Source organism: Daldinia vernicosa, assembly GCF_022497035.1.
Source record: "Daldinia vernicosa strain CBS 139.73 unplaced genomic scaffold F5Y00scaffold_8, whole genome shotgun sequence".
Taxonomy (NCBI): Eukaryota; Fungi; Ascomycota; class Sordariomycetes; order Xylariales; family Hypoxylaceae; genus Daldinia; species Daldinia vernicosa.
Window position 1 is genome coordinate 329,308 of NW_025953924.1, and position 26,364 is coordinate 355,671.

General features: G+C 46.6%; 11 protein-coding genes across 11 annotated transcripts; 6 read left to right on the top strand and 5 right to left on the bottom strand.

Moving 5' to 3' along the window:
• The first annotated feature begins 319 nt into the window (after nt 1–319).
• Nucleotides 320–2,193, top strand: F5Y00DRAFT_204752 (galactose mutarotase-like protein). Its single transcript, XM_048005416.1, has 5 exons — nt 320–528; nt 590–689; nt 766–1,092; nt 1,157–1,667; nt 1,789–2,193. The coding sequence occupies exons 1-5, from the start codon at nt 409–411 to the stop codon at nt 1,874–1,876; spliced, it is 1,146 nt and encodes a 381-aa protein (XP_047867915.1). The 5' UTR covers nt 320–408; the 3' UTR covers nt 1,877–2,193.
• Nucleotides 2,194–4,418: 2,225 nt separating this feature from the next.
• F5Y00DRAFT_258944 (uncharacterized protein) lies at nt 4,419–4,804 on the top strand (the record flags this gene model as incomplete). Its single annotated transcript, XM_048010794.1, has 2 exons — nt 4,419–4,471; nt 4,585–4,804. 2 exons carry the CDS (start codon nt 4,419–4,421, stop codon nt 4,802–4,804), a joined length of 273 nt encoding a protein of 90 aa, XP_047867916.1.
• A 315-nt stretch (nt 4,805–5,119) lies between these two features.
• F5Y00DRAFT_228345 (uncharacterized protein) lies at nt 5,120–6,387 on the top strand. Its single transcript, XM_048006615.1, has 2 exons — nt 5,120–5,691; nt 5,756–6,387. Exons 1-2 carry the CDS (start codon nt 5,371–5,373, stop codon nt 6,281–6,283), a joined length of 849 nt encoding a protein of 282 aa, XP_047867917.1. The 5' UTR covers nt 5,120–5,370; the 3' UTR covers nt 6,284–6,387.
• A 692-nt stretch (nt 6,388–7,079) lies between these two features.
• On the bottom strand, nt 7,080–8,256 carry F5Y00DRAFT_258946 (uncharacterized protein; the record flags this gene model as incomplete). Its single annotated transcript, XM_048010795.1, has 3 exons — nt 7,080–7,230; nt 7,285–7,502; nt 7,558–8,256. 3 exons carry the CDS (start codon nt 8,254–8,256, stop codon nt 7,080–7,082), a joined length of 1,068 nt encoding a protein of 355 aa, XP_047867918.1.
• Nucleotides 8,257–9,709: 1,453 nt separating this feature from the next.
• F5Y00DRAFT_274243 (SET domain-containing protein) lies at nt 9,710–10,978 on the bottom strand (the record flags this gene model as incomplete). The annotated part of the gene is made up of 2 exons (XM_048013320.1): nt 9,710–10,103; nt 10,158–10,978. 2 exons carry the CDS (start codon nt 10,976–10,978, stop codon nt 9,857–9,859), a joined length of 1,068 nt encoding a protein of 355 aa, XP_047867919.1. The 3' UTR covers nt 9,710–9,856.
• A 577-nt stretch (nt 10,979–11,555) lies between these two features.
• Nucleotides 11,556–13,548, top strand: F5Y00DRAFT_274245 (uncharacterized protein; the record flags this gene model as incomplete). The annotated part of the gene is made up of 1 exon (XM_048013321.1): nt 11,556–13,548. The coding sequence occupies exon 1, from the start codon at nt 11,584–11,586 to the stop codon at nt 13,546–13,548; it is 1,965 nt and encodes a 654-aa protein (XP_047867920.1). The 5' UTR covers nt 11,556–11,583.
• Nucleotides 13,549–14,485: 937 nt separating this feature from the next.
• Nucleotides 14,486–17,462, bottom strand: F5Y00DRAFT_228350 (ankyrin). The gene is made up of 3 exons (XM_048006617.1): nt 16,939–17,462; nt 16,911–16,912; nt 14,486–16,707 (listed from the first exon to the last, which is right to left on the bottom strand). Exons 1-3 carry the CDS (start codon nt 17,100–17,102, stop codon nt 14,738–14,740), a joined length of 2,136 nt encoding a protein of 711 aa, XP_047867921.1. The 5' UTR covers nt 17,103–17,462; the 3' UTR covers nt 14,486–14,737.
• A 3,112-nt stretch (nt 17,463–20,574) lies between these two features.
• Nucleotides 20,575–21,799, top strand: F5Y00DRAFT_274247 (uncharacterized protein; the record flags this gene model as incomplete). Its single annotated transcript, XM_048013322.1, has 3 exons — nt 20,575–20,834; nt 20,911–21,561; nt 21,625–21,799. 3 exons carry the CDS (start codon nt 20,575–20,577, stop codon nt 21,797–21,799), a joined length of 1,086 nt encoding a protein of 361 aa, XP_047867922.1.
• Nucleotides 21,800–21,935: 136 nt separating this feature from the next.
• Nucleotides 21,936–23,852, bottom strand: F5Y00DRAFT_228363 (Aldo/keto reductase). Its single transcript, XM_048006618.1, has 2 exons — nt 22,806–23,852; nt 21,936–22,750 (listed from the first exon to the last, which is right to left on the bottom strand). Exons 1-2 carry the CDS (start codon nt 23,229–23,231, stop codon nt 22,178–22,180), a joined length of 999 nt encoding a protein of 332 aa, XP_047867923.1. The 5' UTR covers nt 23,232–23,852; the 3' UTR covers nt 21,936–22,177.
• Nucleotides 23,853–23,882: 30 nt separating this feature from the next.
• On the top strand, nt 23,883–25,096 carry F5Y00DRAFT_228365 (uncharacterized protein). Its single transcript, XM_048006619.1, has one exon. The coding sequence runs from the start codon at nt 24,436–24,438 to the stop codon at nt 25,006–25,008; it is 573 nt and encodes a 190-aa protein (XP_047867924.1). The 5' UTR covers nt 23,883–24,435; the 3' UTR covers nt 25,009–25,096.
• An 84-nt stretch (nt 25,097–25,180) lies between these two features.
• On the bottom strand, nt 25,181–26,348 carry F5Y00DRAFT_204895 (Frataxin). Its single transcript, XM_048005417.1, has 2 exons — nt 25,688–26,348; nt 25,181–25,605 (listed from the first exon to the last, which is right to left on the bottom strand). Exons 1-2 carry the CDS (start codon nt 26,003–26,005, stop codon nt 25,354–25,356), a joined length of 570 nt encoding a protein of 189 aa, XP_047867925.1. The 5' UTR covers nt 26,006–26,348; the 3' UTR covers nt 25,181–25,353.
• Nucleotides 26,349–26,364: the final 16 nt, after the last annotated feature.

Here is a 26,364-nt window from a genome sequence, read left to right on the forward strand (position 1 = left end):
CTAGTTGCTACTTGCTATTCCAACTATTTCCCCAAAGGGGAAACCGGAAACATCGTGAGATTACTGGTTGCTGCCATATCAGGCTATTTTACCCCCCATCCTCCCACTATGTACCCCAGACAAATCCCGAATCGCCTCTCTTGGAATGGTACGATCCCCAAAGTGCTGTGCTTACGCGCGCGCTCTTGCTAATGGCGTTAGTCAGTATGCTGCCCTCCCCCCGCGGATAACTATTTAAGGGAATATTGGGGGGGAGGGGCTATATCGGAATGCTGGGTTGTGGTAGTAATAAGCCAAGTGTTCCTCGAGGATTGTCTTGTGCTTGTTGTCCACTCCGTTTCTCCTACTTCGAAGCTGAGCTCGTGATACCTACTTTCCAAACTCGCTCGACGGGAACCAATTGAAGAGATGCGGTGCTCTATACTAGCGCTGCCGGTCTTGGCGGCAGCGACATCTGTCGTTGCCCAAGCTCCGAAACCTGGGAAGGATGGGAAGTACACGATATCTTCGTCAGGAATAAAAGCGCAGGTTCGGCGATAGTATCCCAACGAAGCTGGCAGAAAGACTGACACTTACACACACACTCTAGTTCATTCCGTATGGAGCTACGCTCACTAACCTCTTCGTCAAAGATAAGAATGGAGAAGATGTCGACGTAGTACTTGGATATGAGGACATAGAATATTATCGTAATTGAACCCCCAGATTACATCGTCCATGGAGAAGAGAGAGACAGAGAGAGAGAAAACTAACCTTTGACTCTAGCCAAGGACCCAGGACATCCAGTGTATAACAGTATCCCTGGCCGTTACGTCAATCGCATTGGAAAGGGCATGTACACGATCGACAATACAACGTACGCTACCCAGATAAACGACGGGAGCAACACGTTACATAGCGGCACGAACAACTGGTCGTACCGCGTGTGGAACGTGACCGATGCCACCGAGGACTCCATCACCTTCGCCGTCAAGGATGCGTCGAACTCGTCCCAGGGAATGCTAGGCCTTGTCCACGGCCAAGTGACGTACAGCGTCAGAGGTGGTACATGGAAGATCAAGATGGAGGCGACGTCGCCTGAGGCTAGGACTCGTACGTTTCTTTGCTTTATGACGTAGCTTTTGGTGTGCCTACATTGCTGACTTGGACTGCAAAGCGCTCATGCTGACCCAGCACACCTACTTCAATTTGGATGCCTTCAAGAACCCAGAAACGGACAAGATTTGGAACCATACTCTGTACTTACCGTACTCGAGACGGTACTTGGTCGCGGACGACGGCGCCTTGCCTACGGGTGAGATTGGAACTGCGGAGCCTAACAGCATCAACGATTTCTCCAGCCGCCCTGGTCTATTCCTAGGCCATGCGCGAAGCGACCCTAAATTTTCCGGGAACTGCGGCGGTGGCGGCGCTTGTGAAGGTTATAACGGCTACTTCCTGATCGACGATGCGCCCAAGGATGCTGTTGTCGTCAGTTTGGCTAGCGCCTTTTCTGGCATCACTGCCGATCTACGCACGGATCAGCTTGGAGTCGTGCTTTATTCATGCAATTGGATGGATGGTACTGCCGACTTGAAGAGTACGCAAGGTACTAAGACCATCAAGAAGGTGGGAAGAAGTTCTTGCGTCGCTATCGAGGCTCAAGATTATGTGGATGGCATTAATCAGTAAGATTCTCCCCCCTTTCTTCCGTCATCCGACGTACTCCAATTCTTCCCCGCGCCTGAAGACAAAATTTATAAACGTCGGTCGTTGTGAATGATGTGAGCTAATATGACATGCATAAAGCCCTGAATGGGGACGAGTCGAGGAGCAGATTACCGGACCAGGCCAGAAATACTCATGGGAGAGTTCATGGACGTTTGGAACTCTTTGAATGAGATTCGGTAAGGGGTGGCAGAACTCCTAGCATTCAACCTCAAGAGAGGACGGAAGTGAAGGAATTCATTCGTACATACGTCTCGTCGGCAGTGTCCGTCGTGAAGAAACTAGACGGACCCCGAATTGTACATAGCAGCGAGGTCATCGAGAAATGATAATCTTAGACGCCTTGTCGCGCAGTCCAGCTTGTTCAATGCTTTGGCGATAAGGTTACAATGAGTTACGCATGATTTGCAGGTCGAAATCTTCAAAGTCGATATTCAATTCGAATGCATGTTGACATCAGAATAAGACCACCATGGGAACCATTCCTTTTGAGGGTCAAAGCTTTCCGGTTTGGGGTGGCCTTGTTCTGACATACATGTAGCGAAAATACTGCGTAATGCGGGTGAAAAGGGGGGAGGGGCACGACAGTTGTTTGATGGATGCTTATGGCTTCGCACCCACGCAAATGTGAACGGAATGCGAATAGTCTAGACTTCTAGCTAGATCTGTGGTAAGGAAGAACGCCTTCCTTGTAGACATGTATTGTACCATGCATTGTCTCGGAAACTTGGGCAGTAATCCGGCAGTCTATTGATGTATTGTGTTTGCTCTTATTTCCGTAGGCCGTAGGCGAATTCGGATCTCAATGATCTGATCTGATGCCGTATGTAGTTGGAACCGTCTGCCTTACAGTCCGCCTGAATTTGACTTTTGATATTTTCCTACTATTGATTCGCAGGCAGCAATGGCCTGATTCGCTAAAGGATCAGCAAAATATCTATTTGTAGTTGATTGGCTCATAATTGGAGGGGTATACCGGAGGGAATACGAGCCCATACCGCTATAGTCGATTATTTTGTCTGCATGTCTTTGCGATTGCGGAGCATCGAGATTTCCCAAAACTCCATGTTCCCTGGGCCCATTCCCCATTAGACCAATTTAAGGGTCCGTTGCCTTGCATACGCCAGTCATCCAGGGTCCAGGGGTAAGCCCTTTGCGCCCACCCAGCTCTCAGCTGGAATGACGTAGTTTGGCCGAGGAGGAAAAAAAAGTTCATTTTACTTTCCCCTTCCTGTGAACGTTAAATTTCTGTACAACTCGAAGAGTCTAGACCCTTAATTAATTAATTAATTACTCGCCCGCGAACCATTCGCGCGCAATTTCGGTGTTCTAGACTTCGGGATTAGAGAGTCTTGCTGTAAAGCGCGATCAAATGCCAATCAATATCCGTTACCTTCACATCCTAGGTCAACAATTAGCTCCATGTCCATTCGTACGTCATTGCTCTAGAATAGGAGATTTCTGCATTGTGACTTTTTTTCAACATTCAACGTCATTGTCGTTCGGTGAGCTTCGATTGTTTTGAGGCTCGTTATTCCGTGGGGGTCTTCTAAAGAAGGCGGCCAAGCGATCACCATGGTGGAACGTTGCCACCATCGCCTTTTGACGAGATACTCATATTTAACCGTAGTATAGTGGTCTTATTAAATCAATATTTTGGCGAAAATAGGCCATGATCGTCTTGAAGTTGCGATCACGAGGACTAAAATCCTAGGTCACTGGGGACGGAGCGACACGGATTGAGATGTTGTTCATGATAGTTGGGTTCCAAGTTTGCCCGATCGGCTTCTTCTCATACGTAGCAATTCGCTCCCGCTAGTCAGATAGAATCTGAAGAAACAAAGAGAGAAGAAAATCAGCCCATAATTGTTTAGTTGACTGGATCGGGTTGTCGGCCTGCGTCTCCAAACAAGTAGGAGATCAGCTCTGGTGGACTGGTGGGGGCTAAAAATTGTAGGTAAGCGGATCTTGACCCTGAGAAAAAGTCTTACGAGTCCATCAGCCTCACGCTTCTAGCCATTCAGGGCCGTCCGCCGTTAGCGCAAGCTGATGTTTTACGCCGTCCCTCTCTCACCTTCGACAGAGATGGTGGACTTGAGGAATGACATCATGTAATTCCCGAGGATACACGTCAGGGGATAGTGACCTGCTTCCCGGTAGACCAACGTTTCCCCTGTCACGCCTAGCCTTACCTCGTGGGGGGTTAAGGTTGGAATACCTTGTTGATGGTTGGTCTGTGCAAGTACCACGCGGCGCATCGCGCAGGCAGCCTGGGGAGTTGGGCAAGAGGAGGGTTAATCCTAAGATTGTGTCCTTGGATTCTACATAAATCTCAGGTTTGGCCCTCCAAGTTGCCCTCGATCGACAGGCTCAGTTACTCATGTGTCGATCAATAACCTGTTATGTGATATCTTGTTGATTCACTACGTCGTTGTTGCTGTTTTATTCGATTTATTCCCTGTTGTTGATGCTTTGTGTTTTGTTCAGCTTTGGAAAGAGTTTCACGAAATACGACAAAAAGTTTATTACCACTTTCTTTATCTGCAACGCCTATCTTATCTACCCCACACTACATACACCACTTCAATTCGCGTTTCGCGCAGGGTCCAACCTGCCAGCGGCTGCAGCCGAGCGCTAAAACGAGGCCTAAACCACAGTGCTGGAAAGCTCAATTAGTTCCCCTACGCTTCTAATTGGAAATTGCATGCATCATGGCAAATAACGGCCAAGTCGATGGTTCCACACGTGCTGTCCAGTATTTAAAGTGAGTACCTTAATTTATATACCGTATCTAAGGTATTCTCCTATAATGTGCCTCAATTTAAGCTATTTTAAGCCAATGAGTTGAGGCTTTGCTCATATCCACCATCTACTTAGTCAAGACGCTGCTCCCGAAATAGCCCAGAGACCCAATATTAATGTTCCCCTCGACGTGAATTACAACTTACAGCGATTCCTGAACCCACACCTCCACGCTCAAGACCAGCACCTAAGACCGCCGCAATCTCCAACACCGCTCTCCGAAAATGAGTCTCGCATGCGCATGACGTCAATCTTGAGTTCTATGGGGCTAGACACGCTACCGAAACAGAAGTGATGAAGAGCGAAAATGCTCGGAATTATGACCTATATTATGCATTATGTTTTTGTTTTCTTTCCTATCGTATTATTGTCGTTTATTTTATGATTGCGGGTTGGTTTTTGTTTTTCATTCTTGCATAGCTGGTGGCGCTGATAGGAGGAAACACAATTCATTCATACCTTAGGTACCTAGGTACCTAGGTCCAAACGGAACTGCATCGGACGGAGGGTTCTTTTACATAGTTGGCGTTTCTAGCATTTTAGCATTTCCAATCTTGCCATTATTGGTGGATTCTGTACCATAGTATGTATACCTATCGCATTAGCATAAGTTTTGGCCTATTCCATCATCTATCACCTTCCTCTTTAGGCTAAGCCGGGTTGTTTTAAACATGATTAAGAAATCTACTATGTAATACGCAGACACGTGCTGGTTTTTGGGTATCTCATTCACTCGTCGTAATTGGCATAGGGGTTATCTTCGGCCTCAATTACAAACAGCAACTAATTATAACCACAACCCAACCATATTGAATTTTCAAAGTTCCTTAATACCAACACATCCCACCTTACCCTTAAATAATGGCAAATAAGATCGAACTGCAGCGGAAAGATATTAAGGGGGATGTACTCGTTGACGAAGCCGTCTTCAACATTCTCAATGACTATCTCCAGCTAGACAGCTCTGTCTCCACTGCGCAGGTAGCCGCCACCATATCGAAGCTTCCACCTGAGCCAGAGGACGACAGCAAAACTTTGGATGATGGCTTCTTCTTTGATTTATGGAGAGGCATCGTTTCTATCGCAGAGCAGATCCCGTATGAACATGCCGCCCAGGATAAACTAGTCAAGCTTATGAGGGAGCTAACCCTACTATCCGATACTGGACTTACCGTGTGGGAAGTAGGTTAACCGGGTCTCATTCCTACCAACTGCATCTAAGTTATAAAGCTAATGAGCGGGCTAGTTACGACTGTGGACCGATCTTCCAATTCTCGCAGCCGTCTTTAGGGAATATCTTAATGGGCCTGCTCAATCAAAGATCGCAGAGGAACAAGCACGTATTGATGAAGCTTGGATACGGTTCCACGCTTTCTCCGCCAGGCTCATGGGCGCTGGAGTGATCCATTTCGCGACTCAGCCCATATGGATGCTGCGCGATGCTCTTGAGGAAGAAAACAACCCGCCAAAGAGCAGCGCGCTAGACAGAGGCTTAATAACTGCCGCGATGTATATCGAGTTCTTTGGCGCAGTAATGGTCGAAAGGCTGGCCGCGGATCCGAACCCGAAGCTTTCTAGCGAGAACCGCCGATTGCTTAAGGGCGGACCACTTTTCCATGGGGAGCCCGGATTACGATGGGACCGTTGGGAGTTCTGGACTCGGAGATTTAGGGAGGAGGCGGAGAAAACAAGTACCAAAGAAGCGAGGGACATTGCCCTACGAGCTGCTCGGTTAATGGAGGTTTGGAGCGAGACAAGGCTGAACGCCCGATAAGGGGGACGACAGTGAGGAAGCAAAAGTTTAGCCTAGATGATGATGATGACGAATTCGTTTATCTCTAAACATTTAACTTCACTATATAACGATATATGTGACTCCTATTTTTTCCCTATGAAGTATTTTTGCCGTCTCTCGACTATATACATGCCATGAGGTAGAGTAAGAAGCAGGGAAGCAAGCCTACGGCTATACATACTGAACGCGTCCTTTGTTCTAGATATCTCATCTAGGATCCTGACAGTTTCCTACTTCCTAGGACACCTAACAAGCTCATTACATCAGAGAGTATCTTGTTCAATGTTCTACAACCTACGTCCATTCTGGTTTAAAGCAAAGGTGGTTTCTGTCTTTGGTGTGCTTATCGTGGCCGATATCGATTCGAGGCATGTATCCGTACCTTAGGCAAGTACCTAGGTTAGGTAGGGAACTTCCCGTCTATGCAGGATCACCGCACTTAATGTTTACTGAGCAATTGCTAATACAAAATAATATAAGTCTAAATATTAAGGACATGTTCTATGTAAGGCACCATCATAGTTTCAAGTAACGGCATTATCTGAGCACAGTCATCAAGACCGCCAGATCGTATAACTCAAAATATTTCAATTCCCTATTTGCTAATCTAACTACCCCTTGAGGTCATGATGCCCATCGTAGGGAACGAGAAAGATGTAAAATGGCATACGCTCAAAGTGATAGCAAAATCGCTAGCATCGCAGCATCTAGTACTGCTATTATCGTTCGTGTGGTAAGCCTGAGGCCTTCGCCACCTATTATAACTATTTAGTCTTCAAAATGGTATAAACGCAAACCATACCATGAAGGTGCAAAACCCATAGAGTACTTTCTTTCTTAAGGGCATGGGCCCTAGGAAGATATTCCGTGGGTCATAACCGCAGTTTAGCAATGTGTAGCCAACCGTGTCTAAAAACCGAAATATTCTAGTGAAATACATTTAGCATCATAACCATCGTCGGAGGGGTAAGGGGACTTACAGGTTAATTAAAAAGACGCCAAACCCGAATTTAGGAAGTGGGCCTCCCTGGGTCGTCTCAGAAATAACGGTTTCGCGTGCGGTGTAGGTAACGGGAGGAATGCGAATGAATGTAATTACTAGTTCTACAGCCAGCGCACGCGTGTACGTGACTTCATTCGTGGTGCCTACACGGACCACGAATATCATTACTGCTATCACCGCCAGACAGAAATCGATCTAAAAGTCGCGTTAGAATACTGGGATGCCGAAGAGAAAGTGAAAATAAACATACGGTAGCAGGTATTAAAACTGCTGACGTATTCCGGAACATAGTCCACGCAAGTACAGCAGCCAGCATGCCGAGGCCGAATTGTATGATGGCCATGATTAGCCATGATATAACTACGACGAGTCGCCTTACCCGGCAAGGGGCATGCATGTTTTTGATGCGGCTGCTAGAGGCGCCGCTATGCACCGGCCAGGTGCAAAAGTGGCATATGTAGCCACAGTCGCCGTTGACCATTTGCACCAGCGGCCAGTGCTTGCGCTGGTTCTCACGGCTCATTCGATAACGCCAGCATCGAAAACAGATAGACCGCCACATGTGGCTTGGACACGTCGTATCTATGATTAGGCGATCAAGTCCCGGCATACACAGACATTCGGTGCAGCAGCTCTGCAGGACAGGATCGTACTCGCCATCCGGGGCAGTGAACTGCTTGCGGACGACGTCAGCCGTTATGATTTGGCGGTACAACGGACATGTCTCTCGCAGCGTGATCAAGCTCGTCAAGTCCAGATGAGAGATGATAAGGTACTGCAGCTCAAGCGGTAGGGACTCTAGCCCAGACTCTTCCGCGTTTCCTGCGTTTGCTGCGCTTCCTGTCCCCCGCGGCGCATAGCGGCGACTGTTCTTGGCTTGGCTCTGGCCGCGCCTCGAGCTTGTGCTGCTGGTGGTGGTGAGTTCGATACTTGGAGACGTGCTCATCATGCGAGGTTAGACAGGTTAGACAGCGTAGCTGAAGAAGAGTAAAGAGTGTGTTCAATCATGGAATGAATGAATAGCTCGTCATCTTCCGCCGAATGGACTCTCCTTTGAAAGATAGGATGTAAAAAAGGGTTAATCGTTAATCGTCTTCAATGCGACAGGTCGGGTTTCTTCAATGCCAAGTATGACGGTTTGAAGAAATTCCCTGGACTGGTTTGATCGGTTTTCCGGCACAAGGCAACGCGCTAACCCGGCTGTCCGGCACAGGCCGAGACCGTGCACTGATCCGTGCAAATCGACAGTATCAGTACCTACTACGCACTGTCTTGGAGATACTGTGGTTGGTTAGGTACCTAATGGAAAAGGGGATGTCCGCAAGATGAGAAGGACCAAGAAATAAAATGAGACGAGATTAGCAATGTTTTAAAGTTTTCATAACAACGATTTTAAAAAAGCGGGATAATATAGTATCGTATCTCTACCTTAAATGAATATAAAAATAGTTCTATCAAGAAGTAGAAAGATGTTCATCTGGGTTAAGTATCTAAGGTTAGGTTACATACCAACCTAATGTACCTTGGTGGATCTCCTTTTTTTTTCTATGGGTACATCCCGACTTATCTAGCGGGATAAGCGAGACTCCAGGGATCTAAGATGGGTAGGGAAGCCTCGCAGGGCTGTCACCATTATACGTGTATGGAAGGCAAGGCGGAGAAACGACACAAGTACAATTCGGGGACCGCTTAGCGTAACATTGTATGCGCATAATGGTTTTTAGGGTTTAGCTAACAAATTTCAGAAGGTGTGAAGGGTAACGGGTAACTGAGAGAGAAGAGAGGGAAGGAAAGGCGAAGAAAAGCAGTTCATCGAGGAAGAGCGGCTTCTAATCTATCTACGTACAACATACATAACAGTATGCAAGTCAACACAAACCCTACCACCCTTTGATACCTTGCACTATCTGACTATCCCCTTCTCGGGGTCTCGTTGGACCATCTTACATAATCTCGTTATGATCTTTGGTCTTGTACAACGAAGATCAGGCCTATCGGATCCGATGGGTAGAACTACAGTCCCGGCACATGCATTTTGGGAATTCCAAAATCTTCACTATTACTTCCGGGTAGCCGTGAAACCACCCGATATCATTGTTTGATTAGTGACGAAAATGGGACCTGCTAGGGGGGACGTGTTTATTCACCGTCACTACGATGATCCCTGCTTTAGCGACTATTTTCGTCCCGCACCGGATTGCGGCAACCTGCAGACAACCGAGAGGATATCGGACTTTGACCCATTTATTTCCCCGGCCACGTTGAGTTTAAATTTGCCTTGCCGATAGATCGGGTTTAGACATAATCCATTTCCGACGAGCGTGATCCATTAGTTCTACTTAGGTAAGCATAGTTAACTATTTAACTACTTACCTATTAGTTAATCCAAGTTGTTAAAACAGTTTCGTTTTTCAAGTCCTTCATAACAGTTTAGTTACCTCTAGTAGAGATGTATTAACTTTACTTCTTCTAATGACCTTGGAATATCTTCTAGTACTTAATAATGCGCCCCTATACTATATACATATACCTATAACTACATAAACCATTCAAGACTGGCTTGCGTTAAACGCATCTAAAGTTGCCTTCATCTCGATAGTTCCTGCCTTGACCTTCTCCGCATAGTCCATACAATCTTGCCATATTATCTCACCAGGCTCCCAAATTTCTTCCCCTACTCTGACTGCATTGTCTAGGTAACCTTCAGCTCTTTCAGAATAGACTATGCTCTGCTCCAAATCTGTCCTCTTGTTTTCATTTTTGAGCTGGACGAAAAACTCCGCCGCATCTAGGTACCTTTTCAAATTGTGAGTCTTGATGAATATAGTTGCTAATATAATTATGACTTACCCGAAATATAGCTCCGGAGGCCAAAGTAGTGCTTGAAGAAGCTCAAGGCGCCGGAGTATACGATGCTCCTCTGCCTCTCTTCCCCCTTGTATAAATCTTGGTAATATTCTTTCTTCGTCGGCATTGGGATTTAACGCCTTGTATGCTTCCTCGAGATGAACGTCGTAGTCAGTATCCCAACCTTCACATCTATTACATTGGCATATGAACCCCCAGCACCTCAGCAATTGAGCTTGTCGTTTTTCCCTGGTCGCTTGATTAGGTATATAGCTGATTGTGATTTCCTCGCCTTCTTTGATAGGCCGCATCGGTGTACAGATAAAATGACCCGTCCATGAGGTTGTAGTATACCAGCAATTAGGATCGCAGGAATGGTTAAACCTGCTTGCCTTTATAAAAACGCCAGTTCGAGAGGGAGTTCGTGTCCCGTCCGGAGCTGTCTTAGAACTCTCTATCTCGAAGCAGTTGGCAGCATGAACAAGCCTGACGGTAACACACTCATCAAGTTGAGCTGCTGTTATTAGGTGGCCGCTATGTTCAAATGCTGCTTGATTTCGAAACCTAACGACGGGATTTGTTTCCGAGTGTAAGTCCCGAATTTTTGCCTTATCTGTTTCACTCAGTTGTAAATAAGACTCGAGTAGGCTGTTGGTTCTATCATAAACATCACTATGATCTACCTCCCAAAGGGCGCACCTTTCGACAAGAACACGTTCGCCGGCCTTGATATCTCTCGATGCAAAACAACCCATCCCCTTGAACCCCGAGTCCCTTACAACGAAAGGGTCCGGGTAGCCATCCGCCTGTAAATTCTCAGCCATTGTTTCCGTACAGGTTATATAATATTTAATTTCTTAGATGATTAGGTACTAGGCGTTAAGATATATGAAATTAAAGCTTATTACGGAATATTATAGCATTTTAAAAGAGAAGGGGAAATCGAGTAAAAAAGATGATTTCAAGCTAGAAGGTAAAAAAAAGAAAATAGAGAGCGGCTTAATTTGGGTAACGCACTGCAAGGAAAGCTCTGCAAGCAGAATTCCTCACCGGGATCAAAAACCCGCTTATGGTAGTAAGTGATGGCATTGCTATCGTGTAGAGCGTCGAAAGACAAAGGCAGACGGATTCGGCGTCAACTATCAACCCCACCTCCCCAAAAATCTAAATATTTCTTACCTGACTCACGATTGTTAGCCTTTGTTGAAAACATGTTTGCGGTTTTGTTATGCTTCCCTGTCTCGAAATTGTGGGTTCTCCAACTTCTTTCATTTATGAGCTCAACTTATCCAACATATCAGACTCCTTTCCATATAATCATATCCTACTGCTAATAAATATCTAGCATCTAACAATTGTTAGGATTTAGTACGAGCAATACTGATTCTATAAAACTAGTATTGCCACTTAAAGACAATCAAGACCAGCCATGTCTTCCGATCCCAGTTCAGAACCTTCGATAGAGCCTGCGGCAGAACCTACGGCGGAGTCATTAACTATCCGGCTTGAGCGGATCGAGACCGCAGGATTATATGGGTTTACCGACTTTGGCACCGCCGGCTTTCACGAAGCTGCGCCGTATTTTATCTCTCTCTATACGAGTCTCATACAACTACTCGGCGAAATTGCCAGAGTAAAGGTTAAGGATGGTGCTGATGCCGAGCGTGAGCTTTTCGGTAGAGGGGTTAAATTTCTTGACACCTGTCACGATTTCGTACGGGACAATATCGAAGAACTGATGAAGTTCAAGAACTTCCACTATAAGCTATGGGCTCGCCTCGAAAACTTCTCTCAACAACCTTTCACCTCTTCCAACAAAAACATTTCGAGACACATCACGCAAATGACATTATTGGCTGGTAATAACGCGCCCCCAGCATCACAATCGTGGGTCGGTGACGCCTTACCCGAGCATAAAAGATTTGTCAGGGCATATAACGAATTCATGGGCCTTGAAGATTGGCAACTTCGGACTGATGCAGATCGCCGCGAACTTATTTTCTTTTCACAAGAAATCCTTGATCAGGCACTTCTCGGTCTTCGGATGCCTATGGTTTCTATACAGATACACAAAGAATTGTTTCGCGAGGGCGGGCGCCCTACGTACATTGATTTCCCAAGCGACGCGGAAGAGTGGCTGTACGGGTTAGGGCAACGGCCGGGAGTACTAGATCTGAAGCTGAAGCTTGGCGGCAAGCTTACCCCTGAGGAAGAAGAGAAGAAGAAGCAGGCCCAACAGGAGCCCAAAAAGAGACCACAGCCGTCTTCTGAATCAAACCAGCCAGGTCTAAAAAAGACGCGTCTCCTAGAGAACTACACTATAACGATGGATAACGTCGACGCTGATATTGAAGACATCTATAGCGACGCAGCTTTCATGGATGTATTCGAGAGGCCTGGGTACGAGAGACTTCTCAACCCCACCGTTGAGAATCGGGAGGACACCTTAAACAGTTACGCACCCGAGTTTTCCAAGAGATTAAGGATATGCCGGAGAAATTATTACAGACCAGAAGCTCCCCCGAGCTCGCAGGATCGACGGGATCAAATCCTCAAGCAGATGGAGAATGACATACCCCGACTCCGAGACGAAATACACGAGAAGGCCGAAATTATCACCAGCCCTTCCAAGTTAAAGGAAGCAAGGGTAGCTGCTTATACTCTCAAATTCATCCGGGCGCTTTACATGAAATTAGTACTGTCAGCAACGCCAGAAATGTCGTCTGATAAGATGAACCGGGCACTAAGGGATCGTCTCGACGACTGGATATTACACGAGCAGGCCTGGAACGCGGGCGATGACAGGGCCATCAACAACCCTCGCACGGCGGCCGCCAGGAAGAGCTGGCTGATGAGGTTCGTCGACGCCAGAAACGAGAACATCGAGAAGTGGTGGGTCCTACGGGACCAGCTAGACGCGCAAATAAACAGCCAGGCCAAACGCGACGCCGAAGCCGACAACAGCGAAGCACAGGGAGAGAAGGAGAAGGAGAAGGAGGCGCCCGAAAAGGCCGGAGACAAGACCGAACCGGCCAACAAACCCGAAGAGGCCGAGAAGAAGGCTGCTAAACGTACTCCGGTTTACTGGGTCGAGCCCCGGAAACCGTCTAAGACGGTTTTCTTCGACGAGAGATTCGAGCGGCGGCGTGAAGACCGCGCAAGAGCGGCCGCGAAGACGAGGCTTATAGGGCCGCCCGCCCCAGGGCAATACTACAGCAATGAAGAACAGTATCGTCTAGAAGACGAGCACAGCGCCCAACTGGCCATCAACTTCCCGTCTCAGGGCGGTCCACCCAAGTTCCAGGACATGCCCAAGAATACCATTTACGACAAGATTATATACATGCTCGTCATGACGCATTGGCGTTTCTACCAGGGGCTGTCTGTTATATGATTGATGTCCGCGCCGGGGGGGAGTTTAGCGTAGAATTAATTATGTCTCTTATCTTAGGCACATTGGGTATTAATTATGAGCTCTTAATTATGTTCACCTGTGTTCCTCGCCGTCTTTACTTTCAGAGATCACTAGATACCTACCTGTTAGAGCTGCATCTTATCCCATTGTTACTAATAAGACCACACACCGAGGTACCTATGTGATGTATGATATTATTCCCCCCAGTGACAATAAGCAAGCCGCAATGCTAGGTAAACCCCACGGTAAGATGGCCGATTTCCCACATTGGGTAAATAAACTATTAGGGGAGAGAGAAACTTGCACCCTTATCTAACTAACGGCTTTGTGTCAAACAAAGCCACATCTAAAATATGTACTCGTTCGTCAATCCCGGATTTGGACATAGTATCGGCCAGGCCAACATCTAGCCAATTTCATCCTGGGTGTAATTCGCGGTGTATGTATCACGTACAGTGCCTCATTAGATTTACAGTACATTAGGTACCTACATGGTAGATGAGAACTTAAACCTCAGGCTAGGTAAAGAGAGGCCAATAGTTGACGCCGCCTTGGGTGTCCCACATGCCTAAAATGGAAATTAGGAGGGAGCCCAGGTACGCAGGTACCTATCATCTAAGAGATCGGAGTCAAGTCTCGTCATCTGCCTGCATGGATCTACTCGCCTTGCACATAAGCTAGGTATGTGGCTTTACATGAGACTATCGTCGCACTACATATGCGTGGTTTTTCTCTACGGTAAGAGAACAACCAGGTACCTGTCCTACGTATACAATTCTAAGCCTACCTAACATATATATACTAAGAGTGACGAGCGTATAGAATATTCGTCTTACGTGACATTAGACGCAAGTAACCACAGCCCAGCGGCGCAGACATGATCAAAGTTTTTTTTTCCATCGTGGGGTACACAGCAGAGCAATCTTTTCTTCATCATTCTATGTATGTTAGGTACCTAATCCGATTCACCGTTATATATTTCAGCCTATCAAAGGCGAACCGTACCTCCGACCACCAAACTCCGTTAAAATATACAAGGGTATCGAGACCTGAAAAACTCCTTTGCAGACATAGAATCGACGCTGTGCTGTAACTGATCATACATCGTCTCTCGTACCTTCACAGCAACACCTCATTACCAAGGCTAGCAATCGCCGGCTGGCTACTGTCACGATCTAGTTGCTGGTCTTCCTACCCCCCATTCCTGTACAACACTGGGCTCCTGGGCATCCGGCTGAACCATGCTCGTAAAAACACCTCGGCATGCTTCTAGTCGAGCTGTAATAATCCCGTCTCTTTCGGTATGGACCCATAGTTCGTCTATCGCAGCGAGGACACTTAAACCACATGCGTCACGAACGTAGGGATTGGCTCCCAATTGAAGAAGCTCCTTTAGGGCGACCTTTTTCCCGGAGCAGGCAGCGACGTGAAGGGCAGTTTTACCCTCGCGATTACGCCTCTCAAGATTTGCACCGGCTTCGACGAGCTTCCGGATTGATCTCTCCATATCTTCTTTATCCGATCTGGAGTCTTCCGGCCTCAGCGCGATAAAGGCCATTAATGGCGTTTGCCCCCGATTGTCATAATGGTTGACATCAACACTAGTAGATAGAATTCCTTCGAGGTATTCTAATCGCTTACTATTGTGGCTACTTTCCGGCCTCGTCTCGCCCTCCTCCTCCTTGTACTTCCTTTTCTTGTGTCGTTGGTTGTCGTCGGTGGGATGTTGGACTCGCTCAATGTCAAGCTCGACTTCTGCAAGAGCATGGAGCGCATTACGTCCGTGCAAATCTTCTGAGAAAGAGTTCTGGCTCGTTGAGTTGACACCATCGACCTTAATAGCATCTACTACTATTCGTAGAAGCTCGGCTTGAGACCGAATTCGAGCATCATCTCCACGTCCAGAGGGAATTTCGAGATAGGTTGGTGGAAAGTCCACATTGTTTGAGCTTCTAGTGTTGAAGGGATTGGCACGGGGCATGTTTTGTACAATAGGAGACTCCGATTGTTTCACCCGAGAGTCCATTGGCTTAACTCCGAATGCATCCCGCCGCCTAAGTAATTCCGTATCAAATAAATGATCCGGTACGCGAATGAAGTCCCGCCTCCTATTTTGTAGCAAGTGGAAAAAGCTGCGACCGTAAACATCAGTTGCCAAGATGTTAAAATTGGTGTCCTTAAGCATATTAAGAAGCCACTCCAATAATACTTCATCTTCGAACCAAGAGTGATGTAGAAGATGAAGGAACGTCTGTCCAGCTGTGTTCGTGGCATGAACGAGGGGGTTATGGGTAAGTGCTTGAGCGATGATATTGAGGAAATAATTCCGGTCTCCAGTTGAACTAGCAAGCCAATGGAATATTGTATTGCCAAAGGCATCTCTGATTTGATTAGAAGAAATGTCTTGGATAGTATGATGACCATTAGTGATTGGCCATATCTCATAAGGCGATCTCAGCTCGTTGACGATTCGGCACCAGCAGGTCTCGGTCTCGTGAGACGGTGAGCCAACCTCGCACATGCTTTCTCTATTAAATAAGTTCGCATTTAGGAAGTCGCCAGGGAGGGCGTATTTCGCACTAGACGAACTACGGGTAGCTGGTTCATCATGGGGAGGGAAAATCGGCGGCCCATGGGGAAACACAGGGGAAAAGGAAGTTCCTCGGTGCATGTCAAGATCCTTAGGGAAGGTAAACCGTTTCAACACACACCAAGCACCCTTCGCTTGGTCTCGGGATACGGTGGAAAGCTTCTCCTGAAAGCTATTGCTCATGCTGGTTTCGGTAGAATTGGTTAGATTGGTATCCCGGCGAGATGTATTTCGGCCACTGAGAGTCCAAGAGAAACGAATATCTCCAACTTCGGAGTCGTGGTGACTTGGCTCTTGTTTAATATTCTCAAAGGAGGGCTGGTTCGATTGAGCAAGAGTTAGGCTGTCATCGTCATGCCAAACAGAGCCATAGATATTTAGATGCTCATTAGTAAGGTGCGATGATGATGCCTTCTGGCGAAGCTTCGCCCCGCGCCGGCTGTTCTTGAGACCTGTGATACGTCTTCTTTCATCATCCTCATCCTTGGGTCTTATCCACCGAGGGTCGTTTCCGAGGAGTGAGTTCTTGACTTTATTGGCAGCATCCTGGATGAGCTTGTTAGCATCGTGGACAGATAGTCGAGGCTTAGTCAATGTCGTCTTGCAACTCATAAACTAGGGTGTCTTGAAAGGGGAGGAATATGGTAGCGTAGCACATAAGTGACCACTGCGAAAGAGGCATCGCATCCGGGGTAGGGTGTCCATCTTACATACCTTGCTATAAGATAGTAAAGTAAGCAATGAGATCTAATGTAAGATAACAGACAGGGAAAACATACCCAGGTTTCCAGACGCCGTCTTCTAGAAGTTTTAATATAAGCTCAAAGGGTAACCTCGTATAGATATATAGTCGCACGAGTCTTCGGGCTCGGGGTTCGGTCCAATCCTTAGGACGACCACCTCTATTGGTGGATGTGCTAGTAGTAGGAGAAGCTGAATTCATTGCGGCGACTAAGACAACACAACACCTATTTGCTAAGAACTTTTAGGAATAAGAAAAACAGGCCCTCCGAGAAGTCAAACTAAGAAATATATAAGAAAGAATACTTCTCGAAAAGGAGAAGGATGTTAATAAGAGAGATCCAATCCATCACGAACGAGGCTCGAGGCTCAAGGGGACTAGTGGGGCTTTTTATAGGTACTGTCAACTTGGTGCATGAGTTGGTGGATGAAGATGAGGTTAGATCGGATGTGCATATTTAGTACCTGTAGCGGCCGCTGCATCCCTGTACGATCCCGTTGGTGATGACACTACGGGGATGCCGGCTATTAAGCCAATCAGCAGGCTTCTTACGCCATTACCTACAAGGCAGTTAGTTAGGCTGTCCCTCAGGCGGGAGGGAGAGGGGCAGGAGAGCAAGGGTTTATGTAGGCTGGCCGATTCCCGAATCGAAAAGGTCGAAAAGGTCTGTTAGCACTGGAAGTACCCCTGTATGTTCCTTTTCTTCTCCTATCACTTAAACCTATGTAGGTATCGTGACGGGGAATGAGGCTTGGTTTACCTCGAACATGAAGATATCGGTTTTTAAACAAAGACCCCATTTAGGAAGAACTAATATTTATCATACTAATTAGGTTGATATTGTTAAGACATAAAATAGTAGCTCCTAATATTACCTTAGGCACCTAAGTAATTAATTAATCGATACCCTGCTTTGATATCTTGTGACGTCTTCTTAGTTTCGCTTGTAAGTGTCTTGCTCAAAAGTCTAGGTTAGGTTTAAGAGGGAGAGAGCAAACGAACTCACCGCAGCGGGCCGCCGAACGGTCGCAGCTTGTGGCTATGATTACTGGGTATGAATTGTGGCTGTTACTGAAGAATTAAGGGAACTCCCGTTACTAACACCCGCTACTAACACCCGCTTCTATCTGACAGGTACGTATTGGGGCTGTGCTTCGCAGCGGTGCCTAGCGCTGGTGGAGGGTTACGGTTACCTAAGGTAGAAGTGCAGAAGTGTAGAAAGGGCAATAAAGCAAAACTTCTTTCCTCCAGATTTTCTTCCCTCCATCACATGTAATCTGCTGATATATGAACTACATGGGCCGCGCTCCCAATACAGGGTAAGGCAACATGGAAGTAAAGAAAATGCAACTTTCTCTCATCTTCGACTAATCACCCTTTATCACATCGGACCATGTACAGTATAGACCCGTTGCAGGCCGGTTACAGACCATGGTCCGTCCACCCTATTATAATTGATAGCCAAAGTTCGAAAATCTGACAAGGCCGACTTGAGCTTACACGAGACAAAACCCACTGCGTTGTTAAGGTTCGCGCTCCGCTAGTTACCTTACATGATCGAATCCCACAAGCCCATAATGGATGCCAACTGGCATTGCTCGATGTCGAAAAAGAAGGAAAAGAAAGAAACAAGCTTTTGTTCCTCCCCACAGCCTTCCTTGGCAACCTGCCCATCTTGGTTCGGCGAAGACAAGGATCATTACTGGTATTATGTAGGTTTTCATCGTCATTTTGTAGCTATCATCACACTGTCTATAATCCGCCGTGTGTTTACAATACCTAATACATGTAGTTTCATCTTAAAGAGTAGAAGGTATCACAAAATCCACGCCGGTTAGTCAATAACACGTTCCGCTTCCGCGCTTTCAAACACCACAACTCCTAACTAACGCTTCTATTCGCTGACAGCTATAGACTAGTTCAGCCGGCTTATAATTCGAATTTTTCAACTTTCGATGCCTCTCTCCCGCCATGTTTCATCCAAATTTGCCACTCCGCATCCGAATACCCGTGTGCTGGAACTGACCGTAGTTCCACCAATTTTTTATTTGATCGGAACTGTATCGTATCACGATCATAGAATTCTTTAACAGATAAGCTTCTGACTCTTCAAGCTTTTTCTACTTTATCGTCTTCACGCGACATCCACCCTATATCCCCCCATTCCCCCGTACTTATAACGCGCGTTCGATCATGGCCGTGATTATGTTTGGGGATATAAAATGGGTCGGAACTCACGCTTGCGACGATGTAGAAGACGGATTTAGACATTCATTCGGATAGCATCAGCACTGACGTCTGCTTACTTTGAAACAGCTCATTCGTACTTTAAGAGCTCACAGTTGTGCTTCTACACACGCGTGTACATTAGGTACGCATATACGTGGACAGCGCATTTTACCCCTATATATGCCATATCTATACACATTTGTGACGCATCACCTATATTGAACCCGGCTCATCTCCCTCGGTATCTATTATCTCACACTGGATAACAAATAGCCCCACTACCATCTTCGCGCACATCGTCACATACTCCCATCGCTATGTCTAGTCGTACTTCCAGCTGCTCATATAAGTCAAGGTGATACCTCATCCATAGTCAAGCCCGATAATTCTTCCACTAACACTATAAGCTCATCTTGCCCATCTTCCGATCGGGTCTCGGATAGACAAGATAGAGTCAGTGCATCTACTAGGGAGACGGATATAGTGGAGAAGTTCTTCGTTACTGGGGAGCCAAGTAATAAGTCAAAAATGTCCATGGAACGTCAACTCGTTGAATGGCAGGCCCGTTATAACGGTGCTTCTAGGAGATAATAGTAAAGCTAGTGTTCGGCAATGAATTCACCAAAATAGGGACAGAAACGAGCTGTATGATACCTAGGCAGTGAAGGAATCGTTCACACGTGTGCCTAATTAGCGATTGTGGAATCTCAAAGTACAAAATTGTCTTCTTTGCTGTTCCCTAAACTCGTATCATCACATACCAATACGTCAAGGCCCTAGAACCACCTAACCCCGAGCCTCACACATGTTAATATAAAGCTACATATTACCCTATAGCTGTATGCAGTAAGATAATACACCCCACATACTGCAAAGCCACCGCATAGAGCGCGGGTAAAAGCGGGTATTACCCGTGTTGTTAGTAGAGGGTAGGTACCTATTAAGCCTCATCCTCACGAGAAGAGGCAAGGGATCCACACCCAAGAACGCCAGAACGGAATGAGATAAAGTTTGAAGTTATAATGACTAGGAGGCAGTTATGTAAAGGGCTCATGTTTCAAACCGGCTTTTATCCAGTCATAGTTCACCTCAGCAACCCTGACTCTCTTAAACCCCTCTGCTGTTTCTTCTGTCTTCATCAACACGTATACAGACTGATTAGCTTCCGACAATTTCGATATGAGCGGTGAATAAATAGATACATATTATGATACATCAACCACACATGCTGAACTGGATTCTAAGATATGTGATAACTTGAGTATCTGTGATGCATTATGTCTACGGCAAGATGAGACAATAACACAAAGAGAACTCTTTATATATGTATAGCTATTTAATCTCCAAGAGACGAGGCCAGAGTGTTGCTCAAAATTGCAATTATTCGTCTTCTACCTAGGTACCTCATACCATCGAAATATCTCAAAGCAATAGTCAATCCAATATGTCGGAACATGCATATGAGAACAACGAGCAGCCAACACCTCCCCTACTCGAGCACGATTGCTCGGAATGGAAAACAAGTAGCCAGCACATGGAAGACTTATACTTTTCAGGAGCCAGACTCTGGCAGAAAGATGATCTCATAGATATCGAGCAACAGCTCTCACAATTTCGCACCATTGAGAAGTTCACTATCTGGTGTGTTGACGGTAGTGTAATCTACATAAAAAACCCTATGTGCGGAGTACAACGACCGATTTGGTGAGACATTGTGCATAATTTAACAATAAGCTTTGGCAGTAAAATTCAGAGCTAACAAATAGCCATGGCTTCGTAGGTTTCCAACTGTTAAATTCCAAGAGTATTGGAGACTCGTAAAGGCCACACCCGATGGACCTCCCGAAACGTACCGTTGCTCATATCTTGTAGATTGGGAAAATCGGTCAGCAAGAGATAGTAGGGGACTAATAGAGAACACGGCTGTTTCTCTCCTGGATAGGTATCAGCTCTGGGACAGGAGTAAGACATGCAAGTCCTTTGAGTCGCTTATTAACAAGGTATTATATGGACGCAAAGTAAGCAAGATCATTTGCTTTGGTCTTGGTGATATATGCCTCAGAACGCCTGAATGGTGGAGAGAACAGACGGGTACAAACTGGCAGCAGATAGAGGCCGATATCATGGAAGGCAGGATAAAACAGTATTTGGCTGTATTGGCTATATTCATCGGAATCTGTTCCAGCACGGGGGACTCGGTACCCATACTAACCCAAGACCCTGATTACGCTGAAGAAACGAAAGAAACCCTAAGAGAACTCGGGTTCAAAGTGGTAGGGCAATTCGGCGCCGGAGGCTTCGCAGAAGTCGATGATGAATCCATAGTATTTACGGCCTTCGCCGCTGCGCCCGTCAAGCAGATTATCGCTGACATTGCACGTCCCGTTGTGATCATTGCCGTGGGAGAGGGCAAGACTTTCAATGCTAAGGAGTAATTAAGAACCCAACCCTTTTAAGCCGAAACACAGTTAATTCTAACATCTATCTCTTCTAGCCAACCATATGGAGATCCAGAATCTCCCCGGACGAAACAAATGTGGCAAGACTACGAATCATGGGACTTTCCAGTGGATCCCTCCGAAGCACAGTCTATGGGGGGGATGGACAAGTTGAAGATATATGTTAGAAAGACTACGAACATTATCGGTAGCGATGTATTGTTAGGGTAGTGTCACCAAAGGGGTTCTGTCACCGCACCCAACGGCGACTAGTGGATAATTGTCAGGATTAGATGCTCTAGTGAGGTGAATCATGCACAGAGTGAATGTCTAGGGTAGGTAGACCAAGTAGCGATTGTATTGAACTTAGTAACGCCTGGCCTTCTAACCTCTGACGAGGGCGCTTCGCGCCTCTTATATACTCGTATAGATCCCTGTAGCCGCCCTGACCCACTATACCCTGACAATAATGAATGATCAAGAATTAATCAACGTGGTATAACTATTTCTCCTACTCAGTAGAACATAAACACCTAACTAGTACACATCTTCTACCCTCTACATGTATTACGATATGACTTTCAAGCAGTGAAATCATCGGCAAATAGTTCACTTTGGCGGTAGCTCCGTAGGTCTCACCTCAAAATCGCCCCCGCCCAGTGCATCAATAGCTTCCCCAATAGCATCGATGACTCCCACGATCTCACGAGGTAGAGGGCCCCTACCGATGTCTTCGATGTTCTGCTTGACCTGTTCCACCTTAGTAGCGCCCAAGATAATCCCATCTTTCTCCCCAAGGACAGAATGGTAAGCCAGCCACCGCAGAGCGGCTTCCGAAGGCTTGATCCCGAGGGGTTCGATCGCCTCTAGGAGTTTCCGAACCGCATTGTGGAACTCAGGTCTGTCGTACCAGCGCGCGAAGTGCGCTCCGTAGGCGCTGCGCAGACGCGTCCCCTCGGCGGTCCCTAGCGTCAGCTTTCCGGTGAGGAAACCGCCGCCGAGGGGCGAGTAAGCGTTGAATGTCATGTTGTGCTTTCGGAGGAATGGTATCAGCTCCTTCTCGGGTCCGCGGCAGATCAGGTTGTATTGTCCCTGATACACCGATGGCTTGACGTAGCCCTCCTTCTCGCATATCTCCACGAAAGACTTTAGCATATCGAGTGGGAAGTTGGAGATTCCGATCTAGATTATCCGGTCAGTAAATCAGAAAAGAATGTTGCTTGGTGGCCTCACTTACCTTGCCACAGAACCCTTTCTGGTATTGCTCATTGAGCGCCGCTGCCTGTTCCGCCAGGGGGGTCTCCGGGTCCGCGGCATGAGCGTAAAGGATCCCGATCTTCGCGGCGCCTAAGTTCTGTAAGCTATTTTCGACGCTCTTCCGTACTGCTTCTTTGCTAAGACTCCCAGCGCTGTTCTGTCCGGCAAATAGCACCTTGGTGTTGATCGTAAACCCTTTCTGGTAAGCTTTCACTTGCCCAAGCATTCGTTCTGAGGCGCCATGGTTATCCGGTGGATATCTAGCGGCTGTATCGATCTGGGCTATGCCGCCATCTTGTAAGGTATCGAGGAACTTCAAGACATTTGCCTCGTCCTGTAGCGCAGGCACATGGGACGAGCCGAATGTTGTCGTCCCGAAGTAAATGACCGGATGTTTCTGTTCCATCGTGAAAGGTATGGACTAAGATGCTTGATTATAGATCTATAAAATATTCTATTATTATTAAACATGACGTTATAGCAAGCTCCCTTATGATCATTCTATACATAGGGGAGGATGATCCTATATATAAATAGTCGACTCTATCTTTCTCTTTACATTAACTGGTCAATCTCGCTATTTCTTGCCCGCCGACTTAGTCCGAGACTGTCGAGCGCAAAGGAGGATGTATGGCTAGGCTGGGTAATATAAAACACCGATGAGGCGAAGAAAGACGCGAGGGTCGTGTGGCCGATCCGTTTGCTGCATATGGGATGCGGGTCTCGGGCTGCCGCGCCTTTGCAACTATCCGACCTTATAGTCGCGTCTATATGCGCTTAAGTACGCCGTGTTAGACGGTTGCCTGGAGAAGAAGATTACGTGACCTAGAAGTTTGATATATTAGCCAAACATAGCTTCAACTTAGTAATTGTGCTTAATGACGACACGTAATGATGTGACCAGCTCTAAAATAATGCGACTGAGTGCTGAGTGTAATCGAGGAATCTTCAAGGTTAGTTGGTGACTCACAAACAAGCCCCTATAAAACTACGACCTTAATTCTTGGCGGCGTTTTTGCTTGCTTACGACGATCATAAAAGAACTAAAGTAGAACAAGGTTACGATATTCGGTGTAAAATATATGCTCTCTTAAAGTATCCTGATTGTAGCCCAATCTATCCTTCATGGAGTCTAGTTTTATACGATAGTTACGAAATGAACATACGAATAGCCTACCTAAGGTACATACTATGTCTTCTTCAAGTATCGATCCGAGGACCTACGCCATTCCGCCGCTTGTTTCACAGAGTTAGCCTTCCTCAAAGTAGAAACTATATTGTATAGTCAGTCGGCCGAGCGTACGTATAAAGTTATCCCTCAGCATAGCGAACCTATCTCTGACTCATGAACTTTGACTACCTGAACTTAGCTACCTGTAGTACATTTTAAACTTGATGCTATACGACCGAGCGTATTTTACACGTAATAGCTTTGCCACTCATCTCAGTAGGAACTCGAGTATATATTCAAGCACATAGCCCCGGAAATGTCTCGACCTTTTTACCCCTTTACATACGCTACCTAGCAAAAAACCCGAGAGCACATCAACACCCAAGCCAAAATAGCACTCATACCTCCTAAGCGACATCTAAACATCAAATAAGTCACCATGAAGTGCTGGAATTTCTTCTTACGTATAGTCGTGATTCTCGGCACTTCTCATGCCCTTAGCATACAGATGCCTATAGAGGACACATCAAAGCCACAAAATCATACTCTAGACATGTCCGCACTATCCCTCGGGGGAAACGCCACCAACTATCTAGAGACGTTCGGATCCTACAACAATACCGTTTCTGCGACAAATCCCAACTGGACTATTCCCGTATCCCACTGGGGTTGCACCCGCGCGAAGCTGAGGAGGGACGACATCAAGGAAACAATCCAGCTCATGATCGACTGGAGCAGCCGAGGCGGTGGAGTTTGGGGCAGAGACTACCACATCGAATTGCAACCTCAAGCCGCTGCGTACTTGTGCAACTGCAAAATCAGGGGGTTAGACTACGCTCCGGAAAACGAGATGTGGGAATTCTACGAGAGACTGCGGATTAACTGCGGCGAAGGCTGGACGGGTTGGATTTTTAGTAAGAGATGGGAAAAGGGATGGGCGGTTCACACAAGGACCTATGTTGACGATTTCCACCCTAAGAGGCATCTATGCCCTGTTTTTTGCTGCGTCTAGTCAGTTTATGGATATGAAGCCTGCTACTTGACCAGATGGTAGTAACGCATGGCGAAAAAGGGGAGATGAGGAGCGGATTGCGCGTAGTTAGTGTATTATCAATAATTATTCTTTCTCGCTAAATATAATATAATGCGATACACATACTGTGCATGATGAGTGGTATAGCATAATGAGGCCTAAACTCCGCCGCGCGATGCAAAAGTGTGGTATGGTACAATCCTAGCTCGAACCCCCGAGTCAAATCATTGCCCGTCATCCCTCTAATAAACACCATATTGTCTTCAAATTACCCCCCGAAAGTGAAAGATGTGAGCTTAGCTGATTCCTAATATATTAAGCCATTTACTCGGTTTCAAATTCGACTGCGACACCTGTCTCTTTTAATAGAAGGTCGCCCAGGGTTGTGCCATCTCGAGCATAGACCCATTCTCCCTTCTTAATATTCTGCTTCTCGCCCTGTGCCTCTCCGGATTGCACGTAGTCGTATCGCTTTGGACCGGAGATAGGCGACGACAGCCATATCTGCTTATTAGGGGGCTGTTTGTTGATTACATAGACACCGGCATTGGGGATCTTAACGGTCATAACGCCGGACTGTATGTGCATAGTTAGTATTGTTCCCAGTGTCGCATAATAGGCTGATATAGAAGGTATAGATAGCTGAATAGTAACTTACGCTATACTCAACGTCAACCTCCCCGTACTCATCCTGGAGCTCTTCAAACTTGGTAAGCACCGCGTCGAGGTATTCATCAGCCAATTCATGATACTGGGCCTGAGTAATAGGCGCAATTTCGACTTTGGGTGCTGTCTGTTGTGCGACGGAAGAGGACGCGGAGAAGAGGCGTATTGCGACGGGTTGGTGAGACACGGTACGAGGCAAGAACATCGCTGTGAGTCGTTGATTGACATTGGGGACAGAAGCGCGGCGTGCTGCAATGGCAAGGTTACCGCGGCCCCTTTGAGCAAGCTTCAGGAAATTGGCGCGCATCATGTTGAATTTATGGGAAGTGGTATAGTCCTTGGGAGATTGGTAATTCGTCAAGTTCACGGATGGTGGTAATAAAGGGAGAAGGGCAAAAGGTTCAAGGCAAAGTCGCCGTCTTTATATTACTACTCAGAGCTTCTATCGCCCTAAATATAGGATTACTGAATTTCAACCAGGGCTGGAAAAGGAATATCACGCCGTCCGTATGTACAATTGCTGTCCTGTCGGTAAGTTGGGGATTTGAGGTGAGGCTTGGGGAAAAAAAAAAAGGGTATTAAGATGCAAGGAAGCTTCGGCGTGATGGCAGCAAGAAACAACCCCCACTAAGAGGGGGGAAACTGCTGATCCCTGCAGCCCTGTAGCTT